General features: G+C 44.0%; 1 protein-coding gene and 1 pseudogene across 1 annotated transcript; both read left to right on the forward strand.

Moving 5' to 3' along the window:
* The first annotated feature begins 2,232 nt into the window (after positions 1 to 2,232).
* Positions 2,233 to 4,789, forward strand: LOC126510567 (keratin-associated protein 9-8-like; annotated as a pseudogene).
* Positions 4,790 to 8,110: 3,321 nt separating this feature from the next.
* Positions 8,111 to 8,674, forward strand: LOC126510566 (keratin-associated protein 9-7-like). The gene has a single exon (XM_050157210.1). The coding sequence runs from the start codon at positions 8,111 to 8,113 to the stop codon at positions 8,672 to 8,674; it is 564 nt and encodes a 187-aa protein (XP_050013167.1).
* Positions 8,675 to 14,889: the final 6,215 nt, after the last annotated feature.

Consider the following 14,889-nt stretch of genomic DNA (forward strand, 5'->3'; position numbering starts at 1 on the left):
ATTATCCTCCTGGATATTGGAAGTAGACAAGATTGCCAGGCAAAAATTGAGAACTTGGGGGTGGGGTGGGATGGGGGTAAGGGGAAATGAGGAGAGACAAGTGAGAAGGGGAGGATAGGGAGAGCTTGGGGGGATGGGATGGTTGAGATAAAGGAAGGGTGGATATGGAAGCAGAGAAGTATATTTCTAAAGTAAGGGAGCCATTTTAGGGTTGGCAAGAGACTTGACTCTAGAGGGGTTCCCAGGTGTCCAGGGAGATGTCCCCAGCTAGTTCCTTGGGCAGCTGAGGAGAGGGAACCTGAAATGGCCCTATCCTATATCCATACTGATGAATATCTTGCATATCACCATAGAACCTTCATCTGGTGATGGATGGAGATAGAGACAGAGACCCACATTGAAGCACCGGACTGAGCTCCCAAGGTCCAAATGAGGAGCAGAAGGAGGGAGAACATGAGCAAGGACGTCATGACCGCGAGGGGTGCACCCACCCACTGAGACAGTGGGGCTGAAAATTATAATGAGATATACTACTTATACAGATAACAAAAATGCTTCAGATCCCACAGTGAAGACAGTAGGTATTAAAACATAAAGCACGGAGTGGTCCACAGAGATGGGTAAATGATTAACAACCTGAGCTTGGAACCTGCATAGCGAAAGGAGAAAACAGACTCGGGCAAATTGTTCTTAGACCTCCTCATGGGTGTATGACATACCCATGTGCATGGACACACACACACATTCAAGATAATAAAAAATTAAGTCATAAAGCAATAATGATAGTTATATGTAAGTATTTGCTAATTTTGATCATATGCAAATTCTGTAATGCAGAAACTTCACAACAAGAATATGTGGGTATATATTCACAGGAGTACTCATTCAAGTGGACCAAGCTCTAAACCAATAGATTCATGACAGCATGAGTCACAAAGCCCTAATCATAAAAGTTGTCCATCAATAACACAAGAATTAATAAACTAAAATATCACACATAAGAGCTGGAGGGAGAGCTTAGTAGCTAAGAGTCACTAAGCTCTTCTGGTGGACCAGGGTTCAATTCCCAGAGCACACACAGTGACTTACAACTGTCTGTAACTTTAGCACCAAGGACTGGTATGTGGTGTCTGTGGGCAATGAATACTTAGTGCACACACACTCAAACACAATACAAATAAACAAATCTTTAAAACTATAACACAAACTGTGTTGAATAGGGACAAGCGACTACCCTATTCAACACAGTAATTCTAACAAACATAATTTGCGGCAAGAAAAAAGAAAAACATATTCTATGCTATTGTAATTGGGGTAAAATTTCATAATTGTCAAAACACTGCTATTATAAGTCAGCAGACTATCTTATAGCAGAGGAAAAGGGAATTGTAATGAAAAACAACATGAAAGCAGCTACTCCAAGGTGCATACTATTTCCTGGTATGAACAATAGCCTTGTCATGTTTGGTTGAACTATACATTTAAAAGCATGCATTTCTCTGGAAGCACACTATGATTAAGTTTCCATTTTAAAAGTTATTTGTGTGGTAAATTTTTTTTCTCATTTTATGAAGACTATACCCATGTTGGGATGCCTACCTAAAGGTACTGAGTTTTCTGATCTAAATTGATTGACTCTTTGTGACCCCCCATGTTCACCGGCCACTATCCTCAGGTCTGGTTTAGATTCACATGCTCAAAAGACCCATGATCTCTTTGATAAAGTTGATGTGACAGTGACCATGCTTGCTGAAAATAAATATGTCTATTGCAGTGTGGAATAAGTAAGTTCTGATGAACAGGCTTGGACCAGGCAAGGACCGAGTTTGTCACTATGAACACATCAACATCACTCTCCTTCTCTCAAACACTTCCCAGCCTACACCGAAATGTACAAACTGAAGGGAGAAAATAGTCAGTTCCTCCTGGGTCCACAAAGCCATCACATGACTGGAGAATAATCAGAGCAGAAATGGTGGTAATGATTCCAAAACTACCCTCAAAGAACTATGTATATTAATTGCTTACAGCACAATTTTCTAAAGATTTGTAATACTTAAAGTGCAACTTCCTCCATTGAGAATTTCCTCATGAACAACAGAAAACAAACAACAGGGAAAGGTCCTGCTTATTGGTTCCTTCATGACACGTCCAGGGTATAAAAGCCCCAGGACTGAAACAGCTGTCAGAATCTCAGGAACCCCTGTGAACAGAACCTACGCATCCAACACCATGACCAGCTCCTGCTGTTCCCCTTGCTGCCAGCCTTCCTGATGCAGGACCACCAGCTGCAGAACCACCTGCTGGAGACCAAGCTGTGTGAGCAGCTGCTGCCAGCCCTGCTGCCAGCCCAGCTGCTGTGAGTCCAGCTGTTGCCAGCCTTGCTGCCAGCCCAGCTGCTGTAGGACCTGCTTCCAGCCAAGCTGTGTGAGCAGCTGCTGCAGCACACCCTGCTGCCAGCCCTGCTGCTGTGTGTCCAGCTGCTGCCAGCCCTGCTGCCAGCCCAGCTGCTGCCAGCCCAGCTGCTGCCAGCCCAGTTGCTGTGAGTCCAGCTGCTGTCAGCCCAGGTGCTGTATTTCCAGCTGCTGCCAGCCCTGCTGCCAGCCCAGCTGCTGCAAGCCCAGCTGCTGCCTCANCCTGTTGCCCTGAGCTGTGCTGCCAGCCAGCTTGCTCTGGACCTGTGACCGTCACCAGGACTTGCTACCAGCCCACATGTGTCTGTGTGCCTGGCTGCCTGTCCCAGGGCTGTGGGTCCAACTGCTGTGAGCCCTGCAACTGTTGATGAAGCCACTACTGGAATAGAATAATCTGTTCTCAGACCTTCTGGAGTTTTGCTTTATGCCAAACTCTCTGCCTTTGATCTGCCTATAACACAGAGACCATACTCAAATGGCCAATCTTCCTACTAACAACCTGTGAAAAGCACCCCAACTGCCACCTGATGCTATCTTCATATCTCTGCCTGCCAGCTTCATCTGCTATGACCTGGATTCGTAGTGTTAGCACGAGCAGAATCTATTCCCTTAATAAGTTAAGAAGTTAAAAATAACATATACAATTCACGACTGTCTTGTTGCATCTTTGCAGAAATAAATGCCCCTCATTATACTTCAACGTGTTGTGTCTTCACAGTTTTATGACTCATCTTGTGAGTAATCATGACAACTTTATATTGTCTCTCCAACCATAGAGACACTACCCATTGCTATTCTAATAAAATCTTCTTTATTCTACATTTCATATTATGCTTGATTCTTTTTCCATTTGTCTTTTAAGTTATGTTTTCTGATCTAAGTCATGCCAGTCACTGCATTATATCCAGTGCATTAATCAGAATTTCTTCACTCTGAATAAAATCATCGAAAGAGCAACTTAATGAATGTCTTGTAACTCATGGCTTCAGGGGGCTCAGTACATGATTGCTTGGCCTCATCTGCTTGGATGAACATCATGGGGCAAGAGTGTGTAGGGACACTATACAAGTGCGAACAATGAGTGACTAGGGGCGCTTGGCCCTAAATACGACATCTATAGATCTCTCCTACTCCACTGCAAAGGGTCAAGGAGCATCGTGGCGGAAGGATGCAGAAGAGTGCTCTGAAACATTGTCTCCTGCTGGCAACATGGCCGTTGCTCTTAGAAACTCACAGTAGCCGTTGTTACCTGCCAAGACTAAGTGGCCCAATCTCTACCACATAGCTAGGGATGGGTAGAATCAGGTCCAGGGTCCAGCTTTTCTGATTCTGGAGCAAACAGAGACACAGGCACAACTCAGTTGAACTATCTCCAACACTGGAGCTTGAGCACTGTAAATATGTGTCTTTCCGGTTCATCTCTGGCAAAGGAAATGTCAGTTCCTTTCATTTTCAGATCATCTTTGCTCAAAAAGCACTTTTCCATTCATTGCTCACAGTGGGGTCACCACTAGCCACTTAAGATGGGCAATGGTTTTCAGAACCCTACTAAAACGATGTGAACTCTATTTTCTCGGTCTCGGCCCAGCAACTGGTTGGCCCCTTTAACCCGTTTTGGTGATTCACTTGTGCCTGCTGCTGTCCCCGGACTTTGATGTGAGCAGTTGCCCTGGAAACAGTTTGTTCCTGCCATGGAAGTGTCATTATTTATGTTCTCACACTTCTTGTTAGTAATAACAAATAGTCGTACGGGAATAAATCATGCCCCGTGAAACACAATAAATCTCCCCCTTGCACTCAGACATAGAGAGACAATTTGTTTCTGGGTGAAAATATTAAGGGAGAAAAAATTATAAAGGAGTGACAGACCCCAGTACTCAAGGTCATCTACCAGCCTTTGATTTTCTATCATCTCTGGGACACCTAAGGAATCAAAGTAACTTCCTGAGTTTGAGGAGGGAAAAACAAATCAGTGTAGGGAAATGAAAGCCTGAGTTGGGGTATCAAGACTGTGAAGAAAAGGAGAGGGGGGAAGGGGGAAAAGGAGACAATAGAAGCAATGATCTATACGAATATGGACCTGACAAAGGAAACCCCAGACCTCCATAAACAATGGAGAACTTCGTAATGTAGCCGCTGACACTCTTATGGGAAAAAGATAAACATGAATGGACAGATTTACCTCCCTGGGAACAATATAGCACACCTACACAATGCTAATGGGTTCACGGCATAGGAGACACGCAATTCTTCTCAGGTGTATACTTAGAAAGTCTCCAGCAGGCTATGTGCAATCGATCTTCAGAGAGAGACACATCTTAGCCCAGTTTAGTGGGTTTTCATTTTTAAGGACACAGCTGAGGGAGCTCACTGGACTGAATTTTGTTTCTTACACATAGATTCAGCAATATCATAGAAACGGGAAACTAGACGCCCAGCAGATCAGCCCATATAGGCTTTGGCTGAACTCTATTAGCACAAACTTAACTCCCTTTATTTCATGGGTTACGTGTTCTTTAAAGTTGTGTGTTCTTTAAAATGCATCTTTAATCAGTTTATAAAAAATTACATAAGCATTTAATGCTCTTTGAACTTCTCCTTTTGACACAGCTAGAGACGACTCTTAGATTTTAATCACATTCCTTCCAAGAGAAAGTACTTTTGGAGTCTAAGCAACTCTGAAATAACATAGCTTAACTTCAAAAATTAAATGGGAGCCATTAGAAAAGCCATATAGGAAAGTCAAGTTAGGGCACCACGGGACTGGAAATATGTATTTGCTTCTTATTACTCTTGAAATGAATCATTGCCAGCTTCCTTGCTAAAATAGCACAGCAGTGTTATCTTCTAGTTGTGAAGTCTGAAGCCTAATTCAGTGTCATGGGTTCAAATGCAGGAGTTGAGAAGGGTGTATTCCTACTCCCAGAAATAGAGAAACCCACCTCCTGGCATTTTTCAGCTTGTAGAACTGCATGCGTCCTTTGGATCATGACCTTTTTTTTGTGCACGCGCTTTCCATCTTCCTCTGTCTTTGCTGGGGCTCTTTTCACAATGGGCATAAGAGAGATCTCTCCCTCTTGAGATCCCTAACTAGAAAACACGGTCAAAGTACATGGCAGACATGCAAGAAATAGTCTCTATGGAACCCAGCACTATGCACAATAAACTCATGACAGTAAAACTAAGAAAACATTAACAGAGGGACAAGGCAGGCCCCAGGATAGAAGGCGACACTGGGGAGGCATGAAATTAGCAAAGGTGTCAATAGAGAAATAAGAACAAAACAAACAATTCCAAAAAAAAAACCCCTTATGAAACGATTAACATTCCATAAAAGAGAACTCAACATGTCCAGTGAATGTATGGGAGATCAACTCACTCACCTTCAAGGAAAATCAAATGAAGTTTTGAAGAAGAAGAAGAAGAAGAAGAAGAAGAAGAAGAAGAAGAAGAAGAAGAAGAAGAAGAAGAAGAAGAAGAAGAAGAAGAAGAAGAAGAAGAAGAAGAAGAAGAAGAAGAAGAAGAAGAAGAAGAAGAAGAAGAAGAAGAAGAAGAAGAAGAAGAAGAGAATACTAAATAGCTACTCTGTTAGTCAGCAATCCATCCCTGTGATAAAATGAGATAAACAACTTAAAAGGAAATGTCTGTTTGAGCTGTGGTTTCTGAGGTTTGAGTCCACAATTGCTCTGTCTTGTTGCTGTTAGGCTTAGGGTTAAAGCACTGTATGGTGGCAGAACCATGGCGGAAATGAAAGCTGACTGCCACATGGTCACCGAGAAACAAATATTCAGAGACAAAGAGCCAAACACATGCTCTCAATGGCCTCCTTCCTCCACACAGATCCCGCCCCTAAACTTTTCATCATTCATTAGAAGTACCATCAGCTGGGGACCAAGGCTTCAACACATCAACTCCGAGTAGACCCTTAACAACCAAACTATAACTATAACAGATACATAATAAAAGAAATTCCCAAAAGCCCAGACTGAAAGTATCAAGTGTAGATGATACCTAAAGCAATGTGAATAATCAGTTGTGTACTGTGTATATCATTGCAACCTTGAGTGTGCGCATGTGTGTTTGTGTTTGTGTCTGTATGAGTACGCACATGTATGCAGGTGTGAATACATCTGTGTACACATGGACAACCTCAGGGATTCCGCAGGGAGCCATTCACCTTGTGTTTGAGCTGGTCTCACACTGACCTGGAACTTGTTGATGAGGTTAGTCTGCCTGGCCAGAAAACCCTGGGGATCTGTCCGGACCTTCCTCTATGATGCTGGAATTACAAGCACATGTCACTTTGCTCGGCAGTTTTTACAAGGGTTCTGGGGATCAAACTCAGGTTCTCAGGCTTGCACGGCAAGCCCTTTACCAGCTGAACTATCTGCCCAACACGTGCAGCTGAGTTTTTAAAAACCATTTGGAACTGGGTACTGATGTTTATTATACCTACAATTTGGAATCCAAAATTTCCCATCAAAGAATATATCTACAAACATCCACAAATTCGTAGATTAAAAATAAATCATCATAAGAGTATGATTCTCAAAAGTCTTAATAATGAGAAAATGTCCATCAAAGACACATAAATTAAAACATTAAGGTCTTGTCACGCAATGAGCATTAACAGAGTGTAGTCTTACCATACAAATATGTGAAATTATTGAGAAAAATTAAAGTGAAATGACTACTGAATCTAACAAAGTCATTAAATCTCACAAATATAATTTGGAGCAAAAGAAAAGGAACCATATGAGTTAAGTGATTTCATGTTTGATAAAACTCAAAAATTGACACACGGTGAGAGCCAAAACCATACACTAGTTGCCTTAGATAGCAGGGCAATGATAGCAATTATAAAATCAAAAACAGCTACTAAACATGCACACACTGACACTTGATATGATGGTCAGACACACCATTTCTCATATCTCACCAAACTGCAGGGTAGGCCCATCTCTGAAAGTATATTATGATTCAGTTTACTTTAAAATGCAGCTGTCTAGTTACAGTGTTTAATTTCCTCATTATCCTCCAAGTGAACAGGTTCCAGATCTAGCTTGTCTGAGGTCTTCTGAGCCCCACATCTTCCTCTGATTTTGAATTCTGGCTTTGGTGCTCATGGGTGCCTTGGAGAAGAGACTACAAGCTACCATCTTTCCATGGGTTCGTTGATCCAACTGAGCATTGGTAACCCTTGCTGCAAATGGGCTCACCTGTTGTAGTGTATAACAAGCACACATCTCTGGGAAAAAATCCTGGATACAGGCATGGCTTCATTTAGTCACTGTGAATGTAGCTCTCCCTACAAACACATCGTAGTCTGCATACAGCCAAGGAAACAGGAAAACAACTTGAAGAAGGGCGTGTTTCAGCCCCTCCTGTGGCTGCAGCAGCGATCACCTGAGCAAATAATGATCTGAGCAGAAACAATGCTGCTGATGACTTCTAGAAATTACCTTCCTTGAATTACCCACAATTAACTGCTTGCAGCATAATTTCAAAAGATTTCTTAAACTCAAGGAGTACTTCCTTCTGTGAGAATTTCCTCTTGAACAGTAGAAAACAAACAACAAGGAAAAGTCCTGCTTATTGGTCCCTTCATGACATGTCCAGGGTATAAAAGCCCCAGGACTGAAACAGCTGTCAGAATCTCAGGAACCCATGTGAACAGAACCTCCGAATCCAACACCATGACCAGCTCCTGCTGTTCCCCTTGCTGCCAGCCTTCCTGCTGCAGGACCACCTGCTGCAGAACCACCTGCTGGAGACCAAGCTGTGTGAGCAGCTGCTGCCAGCCCTGCTGCCAGCCCAGCTGCTGTGAGTCCAGCTGTTGCCAGCCTTGCTGCCAGCCCAGCTGCTGTAGGACCTGCTTCCAGCCAAGCTGTGTGAGCAGCTGCTGCAGCACACCCTGCTGCCAGCCCTGCTGCTGTGTGTCCAGCTGCTGCCAGCCCTGCTGCCAGCCCAGCTGCTGCCAGCCCAGCTGCTGCCAGCCCAGTTGCTGTGAGTCCAGCTGCTGTCAGCCCAGGTGCTGTATTTCCAGCTGCTGCCAGCCCTGCTGCCAGCCCAGCTGCTGCAAGCCCAGCTGCTGCCTCAAGCCCTGCTGCCAGCCCTGTTGCCCTGAGCTGTGCTGCCAGCCAGCTTGCTCTGGACCTGTGACCGTCACCAGGACTTGCTACCAGCCCACATGTGTCTGTGTGCCTGGCTGCCTGTCCCAGGGCTGTGGATCTAGCTGCTGTGAGCCCTGTAGCTGCTGATTCTATCTTTAGTCACATGCTAACTTGCCATTGTCTAACCAAAATCCTCCAACAATTTCACTCTGAATGCTTTGCCATCACTAACTATTAGTAGGTTGTCTTGTTGCACATGATTGCGGGTGTGGACTTGAGAAAGCCTGTTCTTCTCATTGCTCAGTACTTAACCTTCTGGTCTATTTGATCTTCTCTTGACCTTGAGTTATGTTCTCACATTCAGAAAAGAATATTTATTCTATCTCTCCAAGCAACTTGAGTAAATCAAAGCTTCATTCTTTTTTATTAATCCTGGGCGGTGATGAATTCTTTCATTTACCTGGGTATTCCTATTCTCTTCACTATTGGGCTCGCTTTAAATTGTCTTCTGGATTCCAAGTATTCTAAATAAATCTGCATGTGCTTTTGAAAACTGTCTGGCTGCTGTTTCATCTTTTCCTGGGTAACTATGTGCTCCAACAGCATTTCCTCCAGAAAAGCTTATATTCTGAATGTCTTCCAGTTCCATCATCAGTGCACAGTCCCTCAGTACCCTCATAACATGTTCAGAGCCAACAAAACTCCTTATTCACTGTCATCTGGAATAACATCTCATGGTACTTCCACTTATATCTTCCTCCAAACATGAATCCATTCATGAGGGCCAATCACCACGTCTAATTATTTTTCACAAGACCCACTTCTTTTTTTATTGTCTTTGTGGGTTTTAAATCCTTCATTTTCATCCCACCTACCTCCCATTGTCTCACATCCGCCCTCTGCCCTTGCAAACTTTCCCCCAAAACTAACCAAATTTGAAAGAAAAAATCCAAAACCAAACAAAACACACATACACACACACACACACACACACACACACACAGAGACAGAGACAGAGACAGAGACAGAGACAGAGACAGAGCAGAGACAGAGACAGAAAGACAGAGAAATCTGTGGTAGAAGCTGTAGTGTGGCCCATTGAGTCACACAGTTTACCCTCTAGTCCATTCATTTTTACTTGTAAGTGTCCATGCCATGAATCATTGGGCTGGCTTGAGATCTTTGGCTTCTGCTACGCCAGCCACCAATAACGAGCTCTGGCTGGGGCTTCCCTTGAGTATCCTGTTGTCCTGTGTCATGGAGATCCTGCTGTTTAGGATATGTAGGGTCATCTCCTTCACCTACTCCAACAGTTTTTAGATGAGGTGGATGTTGGTGTGGGCCGACTCATAGCCCTGATTCTGGGCCTGTGTGGTAGCTGGGTTGGTCAGCCCCCCAGCTTTTCCCCCTCACCATCTCTGCCTGGTCTATATTTCCAGAACCACTTCAGCTAGCTCATCCAATGCTGCCTATAGCAAGGAGCAGGCCAGTTCTCCTCTCTCAGGCCCTCAGATTCAGGTCACCCACACTCACATCACCAGGGCCTGCTCTACTGTTTTTCCCAGGTGAGGTACAGGGCCTACCCTCTCTCCTGACTGCTGTTGGTGGTCTATGAAGGAGAATGACTGGGTTCAGCCCCCCCCCCACTCTCATGCTCTCACAGCTGGCTCCTCTGTGCACCCAAACAATAGGGTCAGCTCTAGTGTGCTAACCAGGCAGAGTGCAGGGCCTGCTCTCCTGTGTGCAGCTGGTGAAGGGCAGGGCCAGTTCTCTCACTCTCATGACCCCAGGGTCAGCTGTCTTGCCTGCCACAGATAGCAAGGGGGAGAGAGGGCAGAGCAACTTTCCCTCACCCTTGCTATCACATGGCAGACAAAGGGACAGCTTCAGCTCTCTTGCTCTCATACCCTCAGGGTTAGCTCATCTGTGCCCCCCAACCACAAAGTCAGCTTAGTGTGCTATAAGGGGTGGGGCCATCGTTCCCAAAGGCAGGGGGCAGCTCTCCTCTGAGGGGCGGAGCCAGCTTTCCTGCAGCAGTATCTAAGCAGGGGCAGGGCCAACTACCCCAGAGTCAGTGAAGGGTGGGGTTGGCTCAGCGCAGCATGGTTCCAATAACCCCTGTGCTAACAAGCCAAGGACATCATCACAGACCCCAGCTGCAGGAGAACCAGGGACCCAGACATGGCCCTTGGCAGCTGCTCAGACCTGGATGTCACCATGGGCCTGGTGGCAGCACAGGCCACCGGGATCAATATGACCCCAGTGGCAGGCATGAAGATTCCACTTCTTAAGAGTCCTACTTAATGGTCTCCAACCAGAGACCAAGATGTCAGCACATAAATCTTGGAGAAACATTCCATACTGGGCCACAGAAGGATGTGTTGTGTGGTTCTGTAATATCTAATCTAATACTTGCTCTCCACATTCCACACCCATCAATAACACTGTTAGTGTGTGGTTTGAGCAGGAGAGTGCTTTGGAAAAAAAAAAAAAAACAATACAAAAAGTTGCATCAAGGCCAAACTGGATCACAGGAGACTGAGGAATCTTGACTTATTGAGAGCTAATTTTATTGGAGACTGTGAAGAAAATAAAGGACAGAAAGTTAAATTCTGGAGTTGGAATGTATCATAAACAGAAATTGCATAAAAGTCATTCCAACTCTGTGCCCCAGAAGTGTGATCATAACCGCACCAAATTGTCCTCAGAAATACAAGATGAAATGAAGATGTGGACCTTGATATTTGTTTTCTAAAAAGAGTTACTAAATAAAAAATAATGTCATCCCAAAAAGTAAGGAAAAAGAGTGCTATAAATATCAATATTTTAAAGACATAATAGTTTTAACAACAAGGTGAAATCCAAGTTACTCTGATGAGGCAACAGACAACACAGACACAAAGTATTATAATTGTGAAATACTAAGTTGTTCCTCCTGTATCAAGAATATACAAATATGTTTGTTATATCTACTAGAGCCAAGCCAGATCATTTAAAATCCTCCCCAAACCCTTGTTGGTAAATGATTAAAATGATAAAGGAATTTGGGTGCAAAAGCGATGTGTATACATAGTTTGTTGTTCCATATAAATAGCTAAGAATTCAAACAGCAGCATACATATTAGCGCAGAAGGTAAAGTGCCTAGACATAAAGCTAATGGAAGCTATGTGAGACCTCTAGACACAACATTATAGAAGTTTCACTATGGAACCTATCCAAGATTTATTTTTATTTGTATTTATCTGTGTGTGTGTATGCACATGTGAGCCACGTGTGTGTTAATGCCTACAGAGGCCAGAAGAGGGCGCTGGATGCCCTGAAGCTGGAGTCACAGGCGACGATAAGCCATCCGACACAGGCGGTAGTAACAGAACTCAGGCCCTCTGCAGGAGTCAACTCACGAGTGCTCTTAACTGCCGTGCCACCTCTCCGGCCAAACTCTGAGCAAATCCACGAACACTCTGCTCTTAGGTGTTTCACCGTTTTAAAGAATCCATCCATTAACCAAAAGACCCCTTCACGACCTTATGTACCAGAATGATTTTTAATATTTTAATAGCCTCAGATTGCTAGCTATTCCGCATGAACAGTAGAGGAGAGAGAGAAATTATGCCTTACTCATTTATTGGGAGCTTATAAACCAAGGGTAATAAATGAATTGCCTGGATGAACTAATGGTGGTAGCAGACATAAAAGTAGCAGATTCTCTACTACTTCACTCATGTCGAGTTTAAAGGCAGCTGGAAATAACCTGTAATTTATTGTATTAGCAGAGAGATGTGAGGAGATTCTGCTCTGAGAAGATGGTGTTAAGTTCGATTTCTCAGTGTGGTTATAGCGCCCCGGGCATGTTCACCTTGTGATGGAGTTGTAAACTAGAAACTTCAACACCTTTTTAAATGAGCGCTGTGTTGCAATAGTTTTACGTCAGCTTGGCACAAGGCAAAGTCATCCGAGAGGAGGGAGCCTTCGTCAAGAAAATGCCTCCATAAGATTGGGCTGTACACAAACTTGTAGGATATTTTCTTGATTATTGATCAATGGGGGAGGGTTCAGTCCCCTGGGCTGGTGGTCCTGGGTTCTATAAGGAAGCAGGCTGAGCAAACCTTGAGGAGCAAGCCAATAAGAAGCAACCCTCGTGGCCTCTGCATCAGCTCCCGCCTCCGGGTTCCTGTCCTGCCCTCACTGCTGTTGACGGTGAACTGTTGTTACATGGAACTCTGAGTGAAAGGAACCTTTTCTCTCCAGTGTGCTTTTGGTCGTGATGATTGATCACACCAACTAAGACAAATACGATTTCTTATAAAAGTTTTCAATATGTTAGAGCTTACCTATAATTCAGACATCATCTCTTCTAAACTATTCCTTTGTTCATTCAGAAGAACAAACGAAGAGAGAAGTCACTCACTCAAGATCACCGACTCCATTGCTTAACAGTGTTACGAGAGCCACTAGTGCATTTTGTATCCCTAAAATGTACCTCAGTTATTCCTGGCCCTGCCCATATAGATTTTCTCCTTCTCCTTTGTATAATCGTTTCTGCCCTGTTTCTGCTGACCAACTTCCCAAATGAGCACGTACTTATTGTGTTAATGTCATGTCTGACATTTCATATCAACACAAATTACGTTTAATTTTTCTGAAAACTATAAGTAGAAATCTTTAAATGTATCCCCTTTTTAAAAAGCATGATTCCTTGCTTCTTTTCTCCTCTTGCTGGGGATGGTAGCCCCCGTGCCAGCTTCATAGCTGGTAGAGGACTAGCCCCCACTTACATCCCAAGTCAAGATCTTAACCCCTCCTTATAGGAACTTTGGAAAACACTTTATTAAACATGTCACGGGTCAGTGCAATTCTCTTTTACAAACAAGAAACCAAACACACCTTCTTTCAGTCACAGAGGATAGAAGTCCAATATGATGGTATCTTGTTTGTACAAATAAAGCTCGCCTGAAGATCAGAGGGCAGGGGCAGCCATTAGCTCACCACAGAGGTCTGGAGGTCTGTACAAACAGACAGGAAGTGACCGACATGGCTGAGTGAAGAGAGGAAGTGATAAGGTGGGAGGAAATTGGAACTCGATCTCTATGCTGAGAGGTAAGGTGGCCATGGTTTTCCTCTTTCATCTCTCTGATCTCTCTTACGGGCTTTTATGATTAAGACCCATTAGAACTCCTACTACAGTCCAACGGGCTAAAATGACAGCATTTGCAGAGATGTTCTATTCTGAAATCCCTAGTGGATGATGACCTTCTCACCTGTTCCAGCATCTTGATATCCCTCCCAGACCAGGGTCAAGACTCGGCCTTCCATCTTCCAAGACAGTAGTACTGCATCTCTCTGGGTCTTCTTCCAACCTCGCTTACTCTTTCTCAGGACACAGTCATCAAAAGCTCCCAGCACGTCCTCTGCACTTTACTCTCAGTTCCTGTGTGCTATGTCCCTCTGCACAGTCACTTTGAATTTGTCTCCCTAGAAGCCTTAATAAACTGTCAATAAATCCTGAACCATACTCATTGCAGGTTGTCTCTCATTACTATACCCTGGCAAGTCTCTTGCTATGATATTTTGATGTGGGAGTGATTTCTTATTAATAAAGAAACTGCCTAGGCCCATTTGATAGGCCAACCCTTTGGTAGGCGGAGAAAACAGAACAGGATGCTGGGAAAAAGAAGCTTAGTCGAGAAGTCGCCATGATTCTCCCGCTCCAGACAGACGCAGGTTAAGATCCTCCCTGGTAAGCCAGCTCATGGGCTACACAGAATATTAGAAATGGGTTAGAACAATATGTAAGAGCTAACCAATAAGAAACTGGAACTAGCCGGGCCAGGCAGTGTTTGAAAGAATACAGTTTCCATGTAATTATTTCTGGGCATAAGCTAGCCATGCGGGCGGCCGGGTGCCGGGGACGCAGCCCTACCGCTCCAATTTCAACAATATTTAGCTGTTGGTAGATTTGCAAGTGTAAATGTGGTGTTACATCACACACTCTAGGCATGCTACTGCCCAGCAGATCTCTGGAAGTTTGTCGCCTGGTGTATCTAAAAGCTAATACCCAGTGATCACCAACTCTTCCATTCCTCCTACCCAGTCTCTGGAAAGCACCTCCTAGTGTCCTAGTCTGGACTTGGCTTTACAAATACCATCTGAATAGACCTACCCTGCATTGCTCCTTCTGTTATATTTCCTCCATCCACTTAGCTGCTGGTGAACACATCAGGCCTATTGCTATAAAGGATTTCATAAATATGTCAATGCCAAAATATTTTCAAGATCTTGGTCAATTATTTCAGGCAGATATCCTGCAGTGCTCCAGTAGGAACATACAGCATTTTTGTTTTTAATTTTTTGATGAATGTTC

This window comes from Alexandromys fortis, unplaced genomic scaffold, assembly GCF_014885135.2.
Source record: "Alexandromys fortis isolate MF-2015 unplaced genomic scaffold, M_Fortis_MF-2015_v1.1 scaffold_31, whole genome shotgun sequence".
NCBI lineage: Eukaryota > Metazoa > Chordata > Mammalia > Rodentia > Cricetidae > Alexandromys > Alexandromys fortis.